Source organism: Polypterus senegalus, chromosome 1 (genome assembly GCF_016835505.1).
Source record: "Polypterus senegalus isolate Bchr_013 chromosome 1, ASM1683550v1, whole genome shotgun sequence".
NCBI classification, from domain to species: domain Eukaryota; kingdom Metazoa; phylum Chordata; class Cladistia; order Polypteriformes; family Polypteridae; genus Polypterus; species Polypterus senegalus.
In genome coordinates, this window is record NC_053154.1 from 237,464,721 (window position 1) to 237,488,037 (window position 23,317).

General features: G+C 35.4%; 1 protein-coding gene across 1 annotated transcript; it reads right to left on the reverse strand.

Annotated features, from left to right (window-relative positions):
- Positions 1-269: 269 nt before the first annotated feature.
- On the reverse strand, positions 270-16,660 carry bnip3 (BCL2 interacting protein 3). The gene is made up of 6 exons (XM_039770298.1): positions 16,478-16,660; positions 10,635-10,806; positions 4,458-4,536; positions 2,375-2,481; positions 481-630; positions 270-359 (listed from the first exon to the last, which is right to left on the reverse strand). The coding sequence occupies exons 1-6, from the start codon at positions 16,518-16,520 to the stop codon at positions 314-316; spliced, it is 597 nt and encodes a 198-aa protein (XP_039626232.1). The 5' UTR covers positions 16,521-16,660; the 3' UTR covers positions 270-313.
- Positions 16,661-23,317: the final 6,657 nt, after the last annotated feature.

Genomic DNA, 23,317 nt, shown 5'->3' on the forward strand with positions numbered 1-23,317 from the left:
ACATCACAGCTTAATGCGTACTTACTAAAGAACAACTGGTTTCATTAAAGTCCTTCACATTTTATGGTGGTACTACACCTAACTACCAGAAAATACACTATAAGAGATGCACAGTTGTATTTGAAACAAAATGAAAAATTTACATTTTAGTACTTACATTAAATCATTGTTTAGCTCAGGTATAACGACTAACAGAAAGCCCTTCCTTGCGATCCAGTTATGCAGCACTGAGCACTTTCAGGCTAGCCCATGTCTAGCAAGGACTGTGGTTGGAGGCCGGCCAAGATTATATAATAATGCGATGAAAGACTATTCAGAAAGTGCTGGCTGATGTTGTAAGACGTCTTCCAATATAGATCCTTGAAGAAGAAATGCAATCATGTTTTCTATTACAGCCCTAGCTTGTCAGATCTCTAACATAATGCTTATTTTATTAAACAGTATTAATAACAGTTACATTTCAGAACTACATTAACTTACCCCAAGCCGACAGCAAGTATATGAGAAATGAGTAAAGATGGAAGAAACACTTTCAAAAATTCAGCTGAAAACACACCACCTTTCTTCATAACACCTGTATTCCTCATGCTAAGGGATGCTGACCGTTTTGGGTGCCTAAGCAGAAATTCTCTGCGGGGGAGGAAAAATGATAAAATATCTTCATACCATGCAACTGTTAAAACACTTACGGACTCAAAATATTCAGACCCATTAACTTTCTGCAGATTTAATTTCAGAAGGATACATTTCCCAATCGATCTACTCGATAACCCATAATGAGAAAGTAAAGACATATTTGCTGAAAAGTTTGCAAATTTTTAAAAATCAAAAGCGAATATCTCATTCAGACCCTTTGCTGTGGCACTCCAAGTTATGGTGAGATGCATCTTGCTTGCCTTAATAATCTTTGAGAGGTGTCTAGAACTTGGCTGCATTCCACCTGTAAACAAATTGAACTGACTTGACATAATTTAGATGGCACCCATCTGTTTATTTAAAATCTCACAATTCACGCTGTATGTCAGGGCAAAAACGAAGCCATGAAGTCTGAGAACTCTGCGATCAAATTGTGGTGAGGCATAGGTCAAAGCAAGGGAATAACACCAAAATAAAGCTTTGTCTGTTACCAGGAGCACAATTGCTTAAATAAGTGTGATGCTGAAGAAATTTGGAATCGCCAATGCTCTTCCTAATGCTGGCTGACTGGCCAAACTGAGTAACCATGCAAAAAGGGCCCTGGTCCGAGGGGTGACCATGAACCCAAAAACAGAACTTTAGAAGTCCACTGCTGAGATGGAAGATCCTGTCAGAAGGATGACCCTCTTGGTAGCACTACCATCATTTAAGCACTTATGGTAGTGTGGCTAGATGGAAGCCACTCCTGAGTAAAAGGCAATCAACAGCCAGCTTGGTGTTTGCCAAATAGCATTTAAAGGACTCTGACTTGATGAGAAAAAAATTTAACTCTTGTGGCAGAAATCCAAGCACAATGTCTTGTGAAGACAGGGCACTGCTCATCACCCATCTAATACTACCATTCCTACAGCAAAGCATGGTGGTGGCAGCACAATGCAATGGGGGTGCTTCTCAGTGGCAGGCACAGAGGCTTGCAAGTCTTGGAGAAATTAACCCAAGAAGACTGGAACCTGTAATTTCTGCCAAAGGGGCTTTGTCTGAATACCTGAATGAAAATTTTCAGGTTTTGATATGTAAAAAAATAAAAATAAAAAATTGCAAACCATTCTGACAGCATGTTTTCAGTTTGTCAATATGGGTTACAGAGTATAGATTGATGAGCAAAAATGATAAATGTTATCAATTTAAAATTAAAACTACAACAGAGTGTGCAGAAAGTGAAGAGGTCTGAATACTTTCCGAATCCACTGTATATTGACATTGTAATTAGCAGGCTTTCACAGCATCATGTTTTGTACAGAACTAGTAAACATAAGAAAATGTAAAACTGTAATGTTATCTCCGAATGAGGAGTCCTAAAGAAAGCAGCACAACTTGATTCTTTAAGAATGAAGTCGGTCTATCTAATAATTCTATCGATTTCAGGTTCCCTATACTGTACTTCATATTGACATTTTTACAACGTGGAGACCCTGCCTGCCCATAAGAATTTATTTCATTGTACTCTGTTCATGTGAGGATAATGAGCCTATAAGCTTACACTGCAACAGTTCACAATGAAAACAACAAGTACCCTTACAGCTAGCATTTAAAACCTTTACAACGGTAAAAATACATTTTATTTTTACTCAGTTTTAAAAATTTTATTTAATTAATTCTAAAATGTAATACTGTATCTAGGATAATTTTAATACATTTACAAAATGTATTAAGAACCAAATTAAGTAAAGATACTGACTTTGGTGGAACATTTTCTGGACGACTTGACCAGTCCCAAATCCAATCAGAATTGCTTTTCATTAAATGTTCCACTTCTTTTCTTCTTTCAAGATAATCTTCCTCGGACTAAACAAGTAATAAACCAACAAGTCTCAATTAAAAAAAAACAAGAATTACAATTCACCATGTAACAAATACAAACATATCAATGTCTATTTACAACAATTCTAATTCAAAGGATATTACAAAGTGCATTTGTTACTTTGTCTTGGGCAAGAACATATAATAAAACACAGGTGCTGATGACTGCAAACTGGCAGTGTGTGATTGTGTGCACACTTGTGTGAGTGAACTGGCAATGGAAAAAGTGCTTGTCCAGGGCTGCCAAGATGGGCTCCAGCCTCACATGACCCAGAAATAAATTCAGACAACTTAGATAGTTGTTTTTTTAAATTAATACTAGGGGGCTTTGCCGCCTGCTCGCTTCGCTTGCCAACCCCCGTGTCTGCATTACAAGCTAGCCTCTCTGCAGTTCTGTCGCTCGCGCATGGGGATGCGGTTGTAGAATTTAAACAGTTTTTTATTTTCATGGGAATTGTTAAATATGCATAATTTAACTATTTTACATTACAGTGAGTAATTAACCATGTTAAAAAAAGTAAAACGTAATAATTTGATAGTAAATTGTTTCATGTTGCATGAGAGTTATTCGTTGATAATACGATTTCATTCTGTTTGGCTTTGAAATTAACACTCAAATACTTTTTAAACTTGCACTTTTACTGTAAAACTTGAGTATAAAATTTTTTTTATTAAGTTTTTATCAAAATATAATCGCACTGAATTTTGATTATGTGTCTGGACTTTGATCGTGACAACGCAACATATAACTGCCCATGATGAATTTCGTTTCTTTCCCTCTATTAAATAAAATGACTATTTCGCATGTTTGGCTCTGAGATTTGTTAATTGTTTTTGCAAAAGCCATTCTAACGGGAAACTGTTAAGGTTTTAATATGAATGGCATATCAACAACAACAACAACATTTATTTATATAGCACATTTTCATACAAACAGTAGCTCAAAGTGCTTTACATAATAAAGAATAGAAAAATAAAAGACACAATAAGAAAACAAAATAAATCAACATTAATTAATATCGAATAAGAGTAAGGTTCAATGGCCAGGGGGGACAGAAAAAACAAAAACTCCAGACGGCTGGAAAAAAAATAAAATCTGTAGGGATTCCAGACCATTAGACTGCCCAGTCCCCTCTGAACCATATCAAGTTCTCCTTTGTTGTGTAATGTTATCCGTGGAAGATATACTACATACCTTTCTTGGATACATCCAACTTTGTACAGTACTTTGTGTGGTGGAAGACCAGCTGGCGTTAAAGGTTGTAGACATTTTTCGGGATATTCCAAGTTGCCGTTTTCATCTCCTGCATGATCACCACCAACTATTTCAGCATAATTAATTGATACGCCTTTAACCAATTTGCTGTATAACTGATCGTCATTTTTGGTGTTAATTTGTTTAACTTCATCGTTTCTCACTGCTAGGATTGCCTGTGTACTCATTTTTTCTGTTGATAACCCTTCGTGATTAAATTCATTAATACGATTTGGACATAATACGTCTTTTTTCACAGGATCTTAAAGTGAGGAAAACGTTAAAATTTATAAGATCTGAGAGAACAGAAAATGTGTCTGTCAAAACCATTCTTACGAATGAGAGGTGAGATTACCATGTGCATTGTTGAAAATGGTTAAGAGGAGGGCGTGACATGAAAAAATGTCATGGCCAAGGTCTCAAGTTGTGGGATTTGAAAAAAATCTTCCAAAAAGTCTTGTCACGTCGCAGGATTTTTTTTTTATTATAATAGAGAGAAATACACCTCTTTTGAAAATATTCCAGATTAAACAATTGTCCTCAAAGACTACTACTGTAATCTACTGGCGCTTTTCACATTTGTGTACACTAATCTTGCCACTGTAGACATTATAATTACTGTAATTTGACATTTTCACTTACTTGCATGCATTTATATGCCAATACACAAACACAGACATGCTTTCTTAGGCAAAATTTCTTCTACCTGAGAGCTGTTTTTCTCACCACTGCTGGGAACTTCTGAACCTCTGCGGAGATGAAGTGGAGTTTGTGATCTTGGTGGACTGAATTAAAAGAAAGAATATTAATTTATTAATAATAATGAAGTATATACAGTGATTTTAAGAAGAAATTCATTTTTAAAATAACAAAAATAATTATTTTTTCCATTCTCAAAACACTTTGTTTACACTGTATTTACCTTAACTTCCCTATCAAAAAAAGATAAGCTTATTCTCAAAAAAATAACCAGTTTTAATTCAATACCGAGAAAATATCACTCAAAGTTCTACAATGAAAACCTTACCAGCATATATATATGCCTCTTTAAACTCAGACTCTCCAACATCTACTCAGGATTAGATCTTAACTGTATGTGGTACTAGATATGCTCACTTCCATTTTTGGGTTTGTTCTCAAATTCAGACTTCATAATTTTTATCTAGTTTACCATTTTATTGAAATCTGCTGAAATTTTAACTGCCTTTCTTTTAATTATTCCAGATAAAATAATTCTCCTTAAAAGGAATAATCAACATACCGTTTTTTTCACATTTTTTGTATACTATCTAACCTTATCACCTTAAAAGACACACTTTACTGTACCTCTATACCTTTATTTTTTTTCCAGGTGTATTAAACACTGTCCAAACTTTCTTGGATTTATCTGTTCAGATTTTGTAACACAGAAAATCTTAGCACTCTGCAGTCTGTTAAGTGCTAATCTTATTTTATGCATAAGATTTAATTTTGTTGTAGGTTTAAACCTATCGGGGTCTGATGTCTATCTAATACAGTATGAACAGGTCACATTGTAATTAATACTATTTCATCTTGTTAATTAAGGTGCAGTAATACTCCACATAATTAACCTCCTTGACTTCTGCGTAAATACAGTTAACACTAGAATTACCAGAGCCTACGAAAAAACTTGTAGATCCGTCCCACCTTAAAACGCTTCACACCTCTCTGTCAGGCCTTTTGTCTTCTAAATTTGTGGCTAAGCAGCAAACAGCAAGCAAGCAAGCATCCCCCACCGGCGCACAGTTTTCTCAGCTCAAGTCTGTTTACCTGCATGTCACTTGCTTGCAGTTGTATAGAGTGAGAAGTCAAGCAAAATGACACCTTTTATAAACACTATCGTTATCTGGAACACTTGCATTTCATGTGTGTTCCATGTCTACATAGATCTATGTACACACATCGTTAAAAAAAGAAACATCTTTCATGTTTTAGTCATAATTGACAAAATGTAGACAAGTTTATAATGTGTGAAGCCTGAAGTCCAAATATCAAAGAAACAGTTTCAAAAAAGTACAAATACAGTATAATAGAACAAGTGTGCTTTTATTCAAAAATATAACTACAGAATAACAACCCGCGTTAGAATGCGATATTGACACACATTTGCCAAGAGTGCTGTGGTGGTGCAATGGTATCAGCTCTTGACTGGTAGTCTGAACTTTACGGGTTCAATTCCAGATGAGTCCGTTTTGAAAAGTGTGCTGTACGTATTCTTACTATTTTAAAATAAAAACATACATTTGATTCCAGTCTGTAACAGCCGGTGTAATTTATGATACTTGTAAAGGTTAACTTTTTTTTTTATTCTGTTATTCTCTCAGCCGCATTCACGATCCCAACTCAAACCATCTCCTTCACACCCCAACCACCCAAACCGAAACCCACCCGAACCGCATTTGACACTGCTGTTTTCTCAGACGCGCTATAACAGAGGCAAACTCAAATCATGATGACTGTTCTACATCGGATCAAGAATGTACTTTTGCCATTGCTGTACTTGGGAAGCACTGCACTAATGACTTTACGCTGTAGGAAGTAAATAAATAAAGGTAATAACATTAGATCTGGCTCTTACATACAAATGTCGGTGCATGCGCCCAAAACATTAACATTTATATGTTACTTACATAAAAGCCAGATCTAATGTTATTTTCCTTTGAGTTATTTACTTACATGACGACAGTTCTACATCGGATCAAGAATGCCTTTTGCCATCGCTGTACTTTGTATATGTACATGGGAAGCTCTTCACTCATGGCTTTACGCTGTAGGAAGTAAGTAAATAAATAAATAATGTCTATATAGTAATAACAGTAATTTTATTATTATATAGCAGCTTCCCTGTCTTCCTATCATATAGTGCCTTTCCTTCCTATCTATCTATATATCTATCCCCTTAGCTGTTTTTTTTTATACTGTATATCTATTATACAGTGCCCTATGGGGTGCCAAATAGGCAATTACAATGATTTTCGGAATATATAAAGTCGCCATCAGAATATATAAAGTCATTCCTGAATATATAAAGTCAGAGTTAGAATATATAAAGTCACTCCCGAATATGTAAGGTCAAAGCCTGATTATATAAAGTCAGCGCCAGAATATATAACCTCATTCCTGAATATATAAATTTAAAGTCAGATTATAATTGATTGAAACGACTCAAGCACATTTTAGTAAACTCAATGAGTTCCTACTACAACGTAATGAACTAAGTTAACAAAAACATCTTCAGAAAAATATTAAAAAAAAAAAAAAAACACCACTTCAGTTAATTCATTCAAAATGATGTATGTGCCCGGCATTTTGAACACTATATTTATTTATTCGTTTTGTATGGTCGCATTTTTGGACGAACCTCACAAGCCCGATCGACTCTGAGTGGCTTCTGTTGAAGTTTACCTTTCACTAGTACGAGTGAAATGACAGGCACAGAAATTTTATATATTCAGTAATGACTATTATATTCCAACACTGACTTTATATATTCAGGAATGACTTTATATATTCCGACAATCATTGTAATTGCCTGTTTGGCACCCCATAGGGCACTGTATAATAGATATATAAAAAAAAACAGCTAAGGGGATAGATAGATAGATAGATAGATAGGAAAGGCACTATGATAGGCAGACAGGGAAGTTGCTATATAATAATAAAATTACTGTTATTACTATATAGATAGACAGGGAGTTAAGGCAGGCAGAATGGCGAAGGTTTAAAAGAAAAAAAAAAAATTTTCTCCCCAGTGGGGTATCGAACTTGGGTCTCAGAGGTACAGCAAGTCTACTGCGCTCTAAGTGACGAAATCTTACCAGTACGCCACAGAAGCTGTTGTGACATTCTTGAACCTTTTGTGAAAGTGTTTATTTGATCTTTGGCCTTCAGACTTCACACATTTTATAGTTTATGCCTACATTGTGTAAAATTTATTACTAAAATATGAAAAAGTTTCTGTTTTAACAATGTTTACACAGATTACTGTAGAAACGGAACACACGTGAAATGCGTGTGTTCCAAATAACGATCTATTATTTCCACTCTAAAACTCCACTTCACTCCCAGATAATCAATCAAGGCATGAGCTGGGAGAAGTTCGTGCACGTTCTAAGTTGGTGGGGGGATGGAATAGCCGGCTGCTTGCAGCCCGTGTTTATCAGCACATTTAGATGAACAAAAGACTCTGGCGGAAAGGTGAGAACGGTTTTAAGAAGCGATTTAAGGTGTGACGGATCTACGAGTTTTTTCATTGCCTCTGGTAATTCTAGTGTTAAGCCCAAATCAGATTGTGGATGACATTCAATAGTCCACTTAACAGTGTAAATCCTAAATAACTTTTAGGACTGTGTTCTTCTGTCAGATAAAATAACATTGTGCTGCAAAAAAATCATGAGTATTTCTATGCATTTTGCAACTCTAAAGCAATTCATCAGTATTTGGTTAGAGCCCTCAACCAAAACATAATGATAACGTGTAAAGCCAGTTTTAGAATAAACTGAAGCTGAACCATTAGTTGAATCAAGTAATAGTGAGAACTATGTGAATTAGTCAACAGACATTGACATTGATAGCGAAACTGATGCATACGGCACCGTACGACTGAACTGCCATGACATGCCTGGTGAATTTAGTCACTTGAAGGTTTGCTGTGATGCGAGTAAGTGCGTGTCAAAATGATTAAAGTGGAACGGCAAGAAAAATGTTTGCCCTCCAAGCACTGTTCACAATGCAGCAACTGCTGTCCGTGTCAGGGGAAATGTGGAAGTCACTTAGCCTAATAGTGGAACCACTACTGTGAGATTTGTAAAAACTGTTTTTTTTTTCTAATTTACAAAATTCTAAGAAGATGAGTAGTGGACCAGCTAGGTGGACACACTTCTTTAGGCAATTTAAATTTGCACACTCACCTAGTGTAACAAAAAAAAAATACACTGATGTAATATCGCTTTGGTTTGAGAACAAACATACATATTCAGACTTTCCTGCCCTGGAACACAGCATCGATGACTTAGCATGCTGACCTACCTCCTCAAAACATTCTTGGTACTGGTTCTGGATTGTGCCTGTACCAGCCTTTGGGTTGCAGTACACTAGTATACAAAATACAGGGACCGGTCATAAAATTAGAATATCATGACAAAGTTGATTTATTTCAGTAATTCCATTCAAAAAGTGAAACTTGTATATTAGATGCATTCATTACACACAGACTGATGTATTTCAAATGTTTATTTCTTTTAATTTTGATGATTATATATATAAGAAGTGTAAAAATGGTTTGTAAACTCTGTGCAAAAACTTTGCAGTTTTTGGGAAAGTCCAACTCCTGCTGTGATGTGTAGTTCACATCATATGAATCTTTCTTGGGTAGTTATAGTGTGAGATATGACATGAAATTTCTACAGAGCACACAGATTTCTATTTTTCTTAAAATAGGCTTCCTAACCATCCAAGCTCATGAATTACCTTTAAGTCATAGTTTGACCATACAGTATAAGATGAATCATAAGCAAAGTATACCTACAGGTCTTGGTCCCAGGCATGGTGGCACGTAATGAGCCTCTAAAAGGAGACACTAACACACGTCTTAGGAGACGTAAATAAACACTTGCTGCATGGGACATGATTTCCATTGTAACCTTAGTTACGTTGTGTCTCAACCCAAATGAACACACTCAGCAAATGAAGGCAGGTGTGACTGTCAAATAAGCATATGCCAATACAGTGAATCTACTTTTCCAATACGAGTAAAGCTTTAGTTGACAGCTTTCTTTATATTTTTTCATGCACATGCCATTTTCTAACAAGCAGAACCAGATACTTTGTAAAATCCCCAAAAATTTAAAAATAGAAAAAGAGTTGCTTACTGATAAGTACTTCATGAACTGCTTTTATGGTCTCTAAACCATTGATAAACTAAATTAGAATTAAACGTCTGGCCCTCAAAGAGTAGTTGAGGGATTTCCCAGACCAACTGGAGAACATTCGGCTAAATGTTTTCTCCCCATTACAAAATAGATACTACTCCTGCCTTTCCCCATTTGTTACACTATACTTTGGCTACCTACTCCCCTGAACTGAATTAAGTGGGTTTAATAATAACTGAAAATTGTGCACTGTTCCAGCCTCTATCAGTACCAAGTAGAAATTACTGTATAAAACAGGTTTGGCATATCACAAGCAATTCTGCGCTTTTATTCCTTTGGACTTTCCTACAACTTTACCTCTTAGTCTTCAAGGTCACACAATTTCTTAGGATTCACTGTATGACTAAATGATTCCCAAACAGACTTTATTCTTTTTTCAGAAGATGCAATATTGCATTTAAAGCTGCAAAGGCAGAGGTCAATGGTAAGGCAAAAATATCCTAATCGGGGAAATTTCATTTCACATTTTAAAATCTAGTGCTACTGAAGCACAGGTGTCTAGATACTCAAAGAAGTTTACAACTTTGTATAAATTGTCTGCGGACAAATAATTAACTTTGCCTTTAAAATTGCCATTTGAAAATATTGCTAAAAGATGTGTATTTTTGTACTACAGCAAAGTTTTTTGAGGTTAAATACTTTTGCAAAGCAACAAACCAACAATTTTGTGTGCTGAAAGAAATTTTTTAAAATATGGGAATATACCGTTACATTAATTTATAGAAAATGATTGTAATAGTAAAGAAAGGACCTGTTCTTAGTCCTCTGGTGTAAGTAGGTCTTGGGCAAATGTAGCAGAGTTATTTTGAGTCAAAGATTGTTTCTTATACATTTTTTTTACCATCATAACACCTAACTTTAGCAGACTTTTGTTGCAACTTGTAAACAACCTAACACATTAATAAATTTATATTTTAAATGTAAAATAACACCTGTCACAGTGAGAGCTTCCTCTGGAGCTACTTCTGCCAGATTCATGCTGGGCATCAAGAAGCATTTTTTCCATATCTCCACTGTCATTTGAAGCTGGGGGTTGTTCTTGGCTTCCATTTTGTGGAGCAAAGTCATTCCCATTGTTACTAAAGTGAAGCTCCACCCAAGAACCTGTCTCAACATAAAGAGTTAAAGCAATCTAATGTGTAAATAACCGCATAATAATACTTATGTATACATTGTATTAAAACTTAAAATAAACACAGACTTATCAAAATTATGCATCCTTTAAGAGACACACATTGTTGAATATGTTTCTGGGCATATTGCCATAAAACAAATACATCTTGTAAAAGGTTTTCCTTTTAGGGAAAGTGACCTTCTGACCCTAATGCTCTTCCAGGGGAATTATTCAGTTAATCAAGAGGTTTTTTTTTGCAAAGCTGCTTTTAATGTAAAAATGCCACTTGCGATTAACTGGATCCATCTGGCATAACCACCTTACCTGTCTTAAGCTGCAAAAGTAAATGTAGAAAAACAAAAATCTCTATGTATCTCTGCATTAACAATAAAAGACCTTTTAATATTAATTTATTTTTCCCTCAAAAATTCTATTATTTTATTATTATTATATAATTATTTATGTAACCAATATTGAAAAAAAGAGTTTTACAAAGTCAAATAAGCTACCCAGTTCGTAAGAGTTATAATAGAACATGCAAAAGGTGGAAAAAACTGGCACATATAGAAAATTAAGAAAGAATGGTGAAAAAAATGAAAAAGATACATCACAATATTTCTAGAGGTATAACTTATTGCAGATGATGGGGAACAAAGGTGTAAAGTTGTGCAAGGGGAAAGTTTTACATTTTTTTGCAAAAATCAATATAAAATTAATGCTATTTTTAGACGCTCTGTGTAGGATAGCGCAGGGGTCCTCAATCACGGTCCTGGAGAGCCACAGTGGCTGCAGGTTTTTGCTCCAACCCAGTTGCTTAATAAAAAGCACTTATTGCTAAAGTAACATTTCTGCTTCACTTTAGTGATTTTGAGCCCTTATTGCTTAATTTTGTCTTAAACAGCTATTTTAATTGCTCCTTATTATCAATAACATAGCATTAGGCCAAGGCAGGAGCCAGCGTTAAATCTCTACTTTGATTAATACTGGCACAGTGTGTTAACCAGTTGATTTAACATTACTTTTTTTGGATGTAAGATAAAGTTTACTTGCATGTGGGAAGAATCTGCAAATGACAAATAGATGATAATTAGGTGGGAATATAATCCAGGGCTATTGGACATATGAGCTTTCAGGACTAATTACTGTACTTTCCCAAGTGATTTTACAGTATTTGTCTATTTTCTGGTGGTGGGTTTTCCATTATGAGGCTCCTAGCATGTAAAGTCTGCTCTGGCTTTTGCAATCTTAAAACTTTGAAAGTGTATCTAGCATATGAATTCTATTACCCTATCCCAGGGGTCCTCAATCCCAGTCCTGGAGAGCCGCAGTGGCTGCAGGTTTTTGTTCTGACCTGGTTGCTTAATTAGAAAGCAATTCTTGCCAATAAAGCACTAACAAGCTATGAAATTAAATTAACTCTGCTATGTCAGGTCATTCTCATATCCTAGATTTTCTTTCCCTTTCTATCATGCAAATGATTTGAAGGCTAAAATGGACGAGTAATTCTCAGTCCTTCACTTTTTTCTCTTCATTTTTCTTCCAAGTATTTAATTAAACCCAATAGTGCAGATAAATACACACAGGTGTAAATGTAAATAAGCTAAATGGAGAAATGCTGCTCTCTCTTGTCATTTGCAGATTCTTCCCACATGCAAGTAAACTTTATCTTGCATCCAAAAAAAGTAATGTTAAATCAACTGGTTAACACACTGTACCAGTATTAATCAAAGTAGAGATTTAACGCTGGCTCCTGCCTTAGCCTAATGCTACCAGAATACAAGCCACCGCCCCACAACCCTAAAATGAAAAAGCAACTTAAAAGCATATGCAGTATACAGTGGTGTAATTTATTCACCACAATAATTTACTGGTTAGCAGATTTGTATTGCAAATACCCTTTTACACTACACACTTGCTCTTATTCTCATCTGCAACCAAACTGAGTAGTTTGCTTTTAAACTGGTAAATGTTGGGCAAAACTTACCTTAGCAATACTTAGCAACACTAAAACCATGAGAGAACTTCTTTAGTGTGAGGATTTTAAGTGTGATTATTATTATTATTTTATGGCAAAATGCAAGCACAAAACTGAAGAATTTCGCTGCCAAAAACATTTTGCAAATATTGACACTATTAATTAGTTACATCATGCACTTATAGTGTTTAATTTCATGTGTGTCTACTGCCCATAGACTGAAAAACAGCACCTAATTGACTGTTTTTTTTATGTGGTTGTGATTTATGTTCTAATAGTTCTAAGTTCCATAAATGTTCAACTTAGAAGAAATGCCCAAGCTGTCAAGTTACTGATTCAACTTTTTTTCCCCAAGTAAATATAGAGCAGTACACAAGTGGCCATCTATTAATCAACACTTCAGAAAAATGAAACAATGTACTCAACATGTATGTTCATGGGGTGTATGCCTGGACTCAACTAATGTTGCGCTGTTAAGTATATTTGTGTCCAGTGTGGCTTTTAGATTTCTGGTCATTTTATTCACTATAAAAACAGACTGATCATCTCTTTGTATAATCTCATTCAATTAATACAAAGAAGCCCAAGATAATATGAGCATGCAGTGTTGCTGTGTGTTTTTTTTTCCCACATACTCTTCTTGACGAATATCCCTCAATTACCTTTAATACTCTTTATCTTGTATGCCATTTTGTACAATAATAATATATTTGATTTATATAGCATCTTTCCATTACCTAACAGTACAGCTAACAATTGATATTGACTGTGACAAATGTAAAACTATACCCACATTACTAGTAGATAGATAGATACTTTATTAATCCCCAAGGCGAAATTCACAATTTATACTTTAACTTCTAGTAAGCAAGGCAGATGAAATGGAGCACGTGTTTAAGAAACACACACAGAGACAGAAGAGTTAAACATGAGGAATGAATGTAGTGCGAAAGTGGCAAAATCCCAGATAACACCTGCTGTAGTTAAGTCATGAGACAACTGCCACTGTACTGAACTACACTTTTAGTTGCTTTTGAGTTAACCAGAGTGAATTTTCTAACCCAAAATATACAACCAGAATACTATTCATTCATAACTATCTTTTCATTAGTTACTTTACCACATGTATTCTTTTGTGGACTTCAGCAAAATTTGATTTGCAAAGGTAACCCTTGCAGAGCTCTTTCAAATCCTGGCATTTGTTTACAAGGAAGCTACATTTTTACCATTCTTGCACAATAAAACCCCTACTTATTCTGGCTTTTCTTAACAGTGAATAAAAAAAACAGAAGTTAAATAAGTGTACAAAATGTGTACTTTCGATAATCTTTTTTTCTTTTTCAAGACCATCTCCCAGAACAAAAATCTTCAAAAATAAAAGTTATGTTATGAAAGAACTCAAAAAGTATGAAACAACTGAAACCGTATTGGAATATTTTGTTACACCGCATAGCATTTATAAACCTGCTTAATGCAATTAATTGTCACATAAGGATCTTGGTAGCATCAGGCCAAAGTCCTGGGACCAGGCACCAAATAATTTGTTAAATTTATTTAATCTGAACAGACAACTGTTGATTAATACAAATTAATGTATAAATATAAAGATGTTCTGTGTTTTGAAGACCTTGAATTGACCCTCATATTAAAACTTGTCTGGGTTTTAAACAACACATTTTTTTCACCCATCCATTTTCTGAATCTAATTATCCAATTCAGGGTGACTGTTGTGATTGGGTGCAAGGCAGGTCTGGTCAAGGGATTGATTGGCACTCTGTCACAGAGCACACTTACTTACACACGTAGACACTCAAACATGGCCGACTTAATGTCACCATTCAACATCACCTGAAGGTCTTCAGGATGTGAAGAGGAAGGCAGCATAAACCTCACATAGACAGTAAGTAGTCAGGCCGGAATTAGAACTCAGTCTGCTGGAGCAATTAGGCAAAAACCACTGTATCACTATGACAACCAACATAAATATCCTGAAGAACATATTTTTATCTCTATGAAGTCAACATACTGTACATCCACCTATATTAAGAAAGAACAAAGCAAGGATTTATAATTCAGGTTACAAACTAAAGACAAATCATTAAACAGCTACTTGTTTAGCATATAAATATATAAAACCCTTATAAATTAAACAACTGACTTTTCTAGTAACAATCTGTGGTCTACATAGCTGTGCTAAATGCCCAGTAAATAATTTGCCAAGGATCCTGCACTCTGGCATATTTTCCAATCACGTGATAGCTCCCACGGCTTATTTTCAACAATTTTCTGATTTCTAAAGTGACCATAGAAAGAATTCCTGCCGACAAGGCCTAAAATCTTATGAATACAGTCGCCCCCCCCTTGTTATTTTTGTGATCCATTATGTCGGTAAGCATGACTATAAAAAGCACGCTTCACTAATCAGTCATCTGCCTGAAGTGGTATCATGGGCTGCTGAACGGTTTTCAGGGTCAACAAAACAACCTCGGAGATTGAGGATTTAAAGAATAGGATGCACATGCATAGAACCACTAAAAAAGACAAAAACGCTGGGTACTCTAAAAGGGCAGAATAACCCAAATAATCCAAGTATAATCTATAAATTGTAAATACTAAAAGCCATTATAAAAACTTTTATTTATAATGTAATCAGCCTAAATTATGAAAGTGTCATATGCAATAATTATTTGAGTCTTCTTACAGCCTTTAAATAACTTAATAATACATTGCCAGAACACTATAAACATTATCGGCAGAACAAGTACACTGTAAACTGTGAAATATTACAGTGTATGTAGTGTTTCAAGTTATATTCTTACGAAGTCAATACGCTTTACAGAACCGAATTCTAATTAACACCACATACGAATGCTTTATAACAAATATATCCTTATTAAATTTCTTACAATTTGCCAGAATGTAAAGTATATATCAAGGTTAATATATCAATTTACAAAACCGAATTTCAATAAACACTACATACGAAAGCCTTATAACAAATATTTACCTAAAGAAGCTAAATCTATTACAATTTCCCACAATTTAAAAGTAAATATCGAGGTTTTAAACTGTAAAACTATTTTGTACTGCAATGTAAAATAAAGGATAAAACACTGCATACAGACATTCATCTCATGATTTTAAAAGCAAGTCTGAGAGGAAAATATTATAAAGGCCACAAAACACAGATCTACCCTAATTTGCAAATATTTTTCCCTTTTGCCCCGAATACTAAGGTCGTTGCTTATTGTTACCAATACCATTTCTTGGTCACATTCACCATTATTACGATCTACATTTTAATTTACATTGGATAAATAATTATGCTTCCGTCAAAGAATACATTATAATCTCAGGTACGATGGAGCAAACATTGATGCAGGTGAAAAAGCGGTACAGATTTGATTTTTGTATTCTTTTATGCTGCGCAATAAAAAGCTGGACACTTGAGCTACTCATGAAATCGCAAATAAAGAAAGGGTACACAAATAAAGAGATACTAGCGTTAAAGAAAGAAAAACAAAATAATGGATATTAACGTTAACTGAAAAGTGTCGCCCCTTGTCCTTGTGAAAAAATAACGCATTTTCTTTTTACTGGAATACACTCGTGCTACCAGAACAACGGCCTCTTCGTTGGGAGACTAAAGGTGCTATTAACATGAGGCAACTAATCGCTTAACTTACCTTGTAAATTCTCGTCTGGGTTAATTTCTCGGTTTGTCATCATTCTTCTCTTTGATATTCTTTCTTACGCCTACAAATTAATAAAAACCTGCTACCAAACACGTCTTTCGCAACCTACTTGTTTTGTTATGATGAAGAACTGCAGCACGAGACATAAACACAGTGACGTCTGTGCTGACACCCTGCAGAGCGCCTTGTGATTGGTCTGACAATTAGCCGTACCAATATAAATAAGGGGGCGGGGGTGGGGGGTGGCGTTGAGAGGCAGCAATTGTTCTCTAATGTTTTTAAAGTGACATGACATTTAAAAAATGAAAACTGACCTCGGTATGGATTAGGTAGAGTAAATAATTATTAAAAATCTCCTCAATTTCCAAAGGACAAGGTGTAAAAAAAAATAAAAACAACTTTGAAATGAAGGAACAGTAATAGAGCATGTATTGATTCAGCTCATTTTTTTCTGCTCATTTGTTTCGATCGCATAATTACGGAAGCGTATTATTTATAGCACATTTTATGCACAGATTGCATCTGAAAATTACAATTCCATTACGCAGTACTGTGTTTTGTGACATGTAGACAGCAGCTGTGGACTTGGAGGGAACAAAAAAGGCGGAGCACTTGAAGGGATAAAGCTGAATGGGGGCGGGGGTGTCTTTCTATTGGTGCTCATTCGAGTCAAATCCACCTACTTGGAGCTCCTGTGTGGAGGCTGCGGCTGCAGATATACTTCATTATGTTTAACTGGGGCGAATACACCTCTTAGGTAATGAGTGACAGAAGGAAGGTCCGGAGCGAAGAACAGGTGACAAGTGTTTAAGAGGACGTGGGAACCTGTGTTTGATATGGCACATTCATGGAGGGAAGCTGTTTTGTATTATTTTGGGATGTTTTCTATAAGTCTGAAACGAAGTGGAGGGCATGGCACCGATTGCTGCAGAAGTCATATTTAAATTTAAGCCATAGAAATTCCGGTAACTTACAGTCCTGTGCGGCGTTTTTACACTATCTATCTATCTATCTATCTATCTATCTATCTATCTATCTATCTATCTATCTATCTAAAGAAGCTACGTTTTCAGGGGATTTGTTAACCGAGGCATTAGATTATATTATGGAAACCACATAGTATACACATTTTCAATGCAATTGGTTTTGAGGTTCATCACTGTTTTGTTATAAATACTGTACATTCTGCTTATTTTTTCTTCTTAGTGATCTAATTATTCACGCCATTCATACATATATTTTATACTCAAATCGTCTTTAATGCCCACAATGTATTACGGTTTTAATAAATTCACTAAAGTATACATTAAATTTTAAAGAGTTATAACTAGTGCTGCTGTATCACAGCTCAAAGACATTGTGTTCGATCACTGTCTGTGTGGATTTTGCAAATTAGATGGACCACTTTCCTCCCCAACACTAAAATAATGTGTTCTAGGTTAATTATCATGATAAACTGGCACATCATTGAATGCAGTCTTCTGGCATGCCAGAGTTTAAATTAATGAGTTGAGGAAATCGATGAATGATTGGATAAAGCATCCTTCAGTACCTTTAGTGTACACATCTGTACATTATCTCTCTCTCTCTCTGATGTGCTTGTTGATACTTTTCTTTCTGCATGGAAGTGTTGCCAAATTCTGAGAAAGACATTAATTGCAAAGTATAAAGATTCAATCAGCTTGGAGTATGAAAATGCAGCTTATGAAATTGTTCATTATTTAATTATGTCACTTCAAGTATTATGAACGCAAGGTGCAGAAGATGAAAGTCGATTGATATTAATCCCTGTTTAGTAACATTATTTAAATTCATTGATGCTGAGGTATGATTTTTGTTTTCTTTTAATTTTTAATTAATCAACTGTGCCTTAAACACAGTCTTGTATTTGGATGTTGGATATACAGTAATTTGTGAACTTTCTTTCCTTCCTTTTAGACAATATTTGAAAAGAGTGTAATTAACAGTGTAATATGTGTTTACATTTTGGCAACTTGAAGAAAACTTGTTTTCTTGTTTGCAATGTATATCATAAAATAAAACCAATGCATCTTATTGATCAATATGTTCAATTAACTACAGTTACTGACTTTGCATTAATAAAATATCTGAAATGAAATCCAATACTCAGAGGTAGTTAACCTACCACAGTTATCATCCAATATTTAAAGAAAAAACTTTTGCTGGTCAGTTTCATATACAGTTAGGTCCATGAATATTTGGACAGAGACAACTTTTTTCTAATTTTGGTTCTGTACATTACCATAATGAATTTTAAATGAAACAACTCAGATGCAGTTGAAGTGCAGACTTTCAGCTTTAATTCAGTGGGGTGAACAAAACGATTGCATAAAAATGTGAGGCAACTGATGCATTTTTTTTAACACAATCCTTTATTTCAGGGGCTCAAAAGTAATTGGACAAATTAAACTACTGGAAATAAAATGTTCATTTCTAATACTTGGTTGAAAACCCTTTGCTGGCAATGCCAGCCTGAAGTCTTGAACTCATGGACATCACCAGATGCTGGGTTTCCTCCTTTTCAATGCTCTGCCAGGCCTTTACTGCAGCGGCTTTCAGTTGCTGTTTGTTTGTGGGTCTTTCTGTCCGAAGTTTAGTCTTCAACAAGTGAAATTGGGTTAAGATCAGGTGACTGACCCGGCCATTCAAGAATTTTCCACTTCTTTGCTTTAATAAACTCCTGGGTTGCTTTGGCTGTATGTTTTGGGTCATTGTCCATCTGTATCATGAAATGCCACCCAATCAATTTGACTGCATTTAGCTGGGTTTGAGCAGACAGTATGTCTCTAAACACCTCAGAATTCATTCGGCTGCCTCTGTCCTGTGTCACATCATCAATAAACACTAGTGTCCCAGTGCCACTGGCAGCCATGCACGCCCAAGCCATCACACTGCCTCCACCGTGTTTTACAGATGATGTGGTATGCTTTGGATAATGAGCTGTTCCACGCCTTCTCCATACTTTTCTTGCCATCATTCTGGTAGAGGTTGATCTTGGTTTCATCTGTCCAAAGAATGTTTTTCCAGAACTGTGCTGGCTTTTTTAGATGTTCTTTAGCAAAGTCCAATCTAGCCTTTCTATTCTTGAGGCTTATGAGTGGCTTGCACCTTGCAGTGCACCCTCTGTATTTACTTTCATGCAGTCTTCTCTTTATGGTAAACTTGGATATCGATACGCCTACCCTCTGGAGAGTGTTGTTCACTTGGTTGGCTGTTGTGAAGGGGTTTCTCTTCACCATGGAAATGATTCTGCAATCATCCACCACTGTTTTCTTCAGTGGACAACCAGGTCTTTTTGCGTTGCTGAGTTCACCAGTGCTTGCTTTCTTTCTCAGGATGTAACGAACTGTAGATTTTGCCACTCGTAACATTGTAGCAATTTCTCAAATGGGTTTTTTCTGTTTTCGCAGCTTAAAGATGGCTTCTTTCACCTGCATGGAGAGCTCCTTTGACCGCATATTGTCTGTTCACAGAAAAATCTTCCACATGCAAGCACCACACCTCAAATCAACTCCAGGCCTTTTATCTGCTTAATTGATAATGACATAAAGACAGACTTGCCCACACCTGCCCATGAAATAGCCTTTGAGTCAATTGTCCAATTACTTTTGAGCCCCTGAAATGAAGGGATTGTGTTAAAAAATGCTTTAGTTGCCTCACATGTTTATGCAATCTTTTTGTTCACCCACTGAATTAAAGCTGAACGTCTGCACTTCAACTGCATCTGAGTTGTTTCATTTAAAATTCATTATGGTAATGTACAGAACCAAAATTAGAAAAAAGTTGTCTCTGTCCAAATATTTATGGACCTAACTGTAGGTATCTGAAATATGCTTTTCACATGCTTATGTATTTCTTTGCAGAATACCCTCTCCCTGCCCTGTCTAAAACAATACATCTCTGACCTGCAAAATACATACAGTAGGTTATGAGCTGTAAAACAACACTGACTACTGCTGCCTTGTGAAAGTACTACAGAATAACATGGCATCAGCCTCTTATCTTGCTACTGTTGGTCTTCAAACATAACCATCAGATGTCAATCACAATTTTTGCTTACTGTTTTAGCTGCTTCCTGAGACAACTAGAATGTCTACTTATTTGTACCCATGTTAGAAGCAGTTCTTATTTTATGATCAATCAGTATAAAATTTGTGTAGATGAGCAAATAATAAAACAACTAATGATATTCATATTTAGAGGAAGAGTTAGTGGCAATAGATCATTAAACAACTTTGAGTTTGTCTAAAGTTTAGTTTTTTTTATCTAGCCTTACACAACTGCACTCTGCTTTGAACTCTATTGCTTGTGAAATTTGTACTTGTAATCATTCACTTTGTATGTATCCTTTTTGTTTTTTGTGTGTGCCATAATAACTGTACATATGTTGTTTAAAGTCAGGCTCCTTTGTTACTGCACACATTGATTGAACACAAAACATATTGACTAAACAAGGAGTTCAGTTAAAAGCAGGAGTTGACCTTTCATTAACTCGTTAACTGTAATGATAATCTGTAGCCATTGTGTCTTTCCTTAAATGGGTTTGGCTTTCCACATTAAACTTAAAATTTATATTTAGACTAATACATTTCACTAAAAACCTTGTAATTACACATTTTGGTAAAAAGTGACAACCTGAGCTAAGAATACTAATGGTAAAGTTTTTAAATGCATAAAATATTACAAGTAACAATAAGAAATTTGGATTTTTGGAAAATGTCTGAATAATTGGTAGAAAGAAATCAATTGTTTACAGCCTGTTTTGTTTTTAGTGGATCAAAATGTAATGGGCAAATTACTCAAAAGTACCCATATCTCACATATTTAGCACATGCAAAATGACCATCAGTGTAGCTTTTAGCTGCAAATAACAACATAAATGCTTTATTGAAGGTAATGAAACACAGGGGAAGAGTGTGTGATGAGCATAGCATATCAACCTTGTTTCACATAGTGCCTTTGCAGTATGGTTGATTTCTTAACATATTTTGGAAAATGAAGCACTGGCATATTATGGGATTTATTGCAAGGGTCAGACAGTGTTTTACTAAATAGGGCTCAACTGGCAACCTTGTAATTTACAATGTGACTGCTTAACTAGGTTAGACTGTAGAACAAGTGTGAAAGAGCAACACCCAGAATATCCCTTTTACGTTACTGAAATATGGCATACAGCCTTAAAACTGCGTTCAAAATGATCCTGTAAACAAAGGGTCATCCACCTGGGTTTACTGTGATGTATAATCACATGGAGTGGATAAGTGTTCTGCGGTGGGCTGGCGCCCTGCCCGGGGTTTGTTTCCTGCCTTGCGCCTTGTGTTGGTTGGGATTGGTGCCAGCAGACCCCCGTGACCATGTAGTTGGGATATAGCGGGTTGGATAATGGATGGATGGATAAGTGTGATTGCATGCAGATTTCGAATGTCAGTAAGTGGACAAGAAAGCCAGTGATGCAAAAATTAACCCTTCAAAATAGCAATGTGCCAAGAGCAGACTTTATAGCACTGGTTTCTTGATGTGACTCTGTACTCACAGAACTGCAAAAGGACATGTTCAAGTAATACAAAATGAGTCAATACGTACATTAATATAAATGAAACATTATTCCACAGAAATTTCAATGAATTTTCCCAATATGACTGAACATTGTGTCATTCAGTTTTCCCATGAAGAGACTACCAATGTCCAATGTGTAACAGATACGTAAATAATGTAAAGCTTGGCAAAATAATGAATTACTTTTTTACTGGTTGGATGTTTATTTTGTTGCATAAACAGAAACAGTCACATTAACTTAAATAAATTGTTCTGGAAATTTTAGCCATCCTTACATATGATAGCGAAGTCATGTTCAGAAAGAGTTGTCTAGCTTTTTAAATCCCAAACTATAGGCCACAGCTCTTTGAATGTGATTGTATGGCTATGGGTTCAAAAGAATAACAGAGAAGACAGAAGGGCACAATGGACCAGATGACTATAATTTCCAAAAAGAAAATACTGGGTGGTAAAGGCTTTGTTAGAATTGGTAAACCTGACTGGTATGGTATATTGTTATCTAAGGCTGGTAAAGCAACTTTTAAGGAAAAGAATCTCAAAAGACATTTTGAAATAAATTCTATTCTGCAAAAAGGCAGTTACTTGCTTTGATTTTGTACTGAAATAACAGAATATGGGTAGATGGAAAAAGCTTATAATGTAAAAAATTTAAATTTTAATCTGTGTTTGACAAAGTCAACAGTACTTCAGATTAAAAAGGGATGAGTATTTCTTTTGGAAGAATAAAATCCACAAGATAAAGAAGCTTTTATCTGTGGCACCTCTGCACGAGAACCACATTTTTCCACCCTCTCAAACATATGCAGTTTTTAATGTCTGGAAAACATTTCGGATTAAATCACTTAGAGATCTGTACATAGACAACGTCTTTGCATCCTACGAACAATTACATTCCAAATTTAACTTTCCAGGAACACATTTCTTTCCCTACCTTCAAATTAGAAACTGTGTTAAATAGAACCTGCTCAATTTTCCTCACCTCCCACCCACCTCTATGCTGGAAAAAAGGGAGTGGAAGGTAGCAATGCAGAGAATCCACTTGAGCTCCATATGCACAAAGCATACAATTATTCAACTCAAAATTATATATCGAGCACATTTGTCTCACTTAAAATTGTCCAAAATGTTTCCAGGGCAAGATCCAACCTGTGAACATTGCAATCAAGTTCCAGCCTCATTGGCCCAATGTTTTAGGCCTGCGCCAAATTAACATCATTCTGGACCAAAATATTTAAATGCCTATCAGACAGCCTT

Excerpts from the sequence above, each read along its gene's own strand:
- bnip3 (XM_039770298.1), bottom strand. The coding sequence starts at position 16,520 with ATGATGACAAACCGAGAAATTAACCCAGACGAGAATTTACAAG. Across the intron at positions 4,537-10,634 it reads GGAAGCTCTCACTGTGACAG|TCCACCAAGATCACAAACTC; the intron begins GTGTTATTTTAC and ends CTTTTAATTCAG. Across the intron at positions 631-2,374 it reads CCAGAAAATGTTCCACCAAA|AGAATTTCTGCTTAGGCACC; the intron begins GTCAGTATCTTT and ends CCTCCCCCGCAG.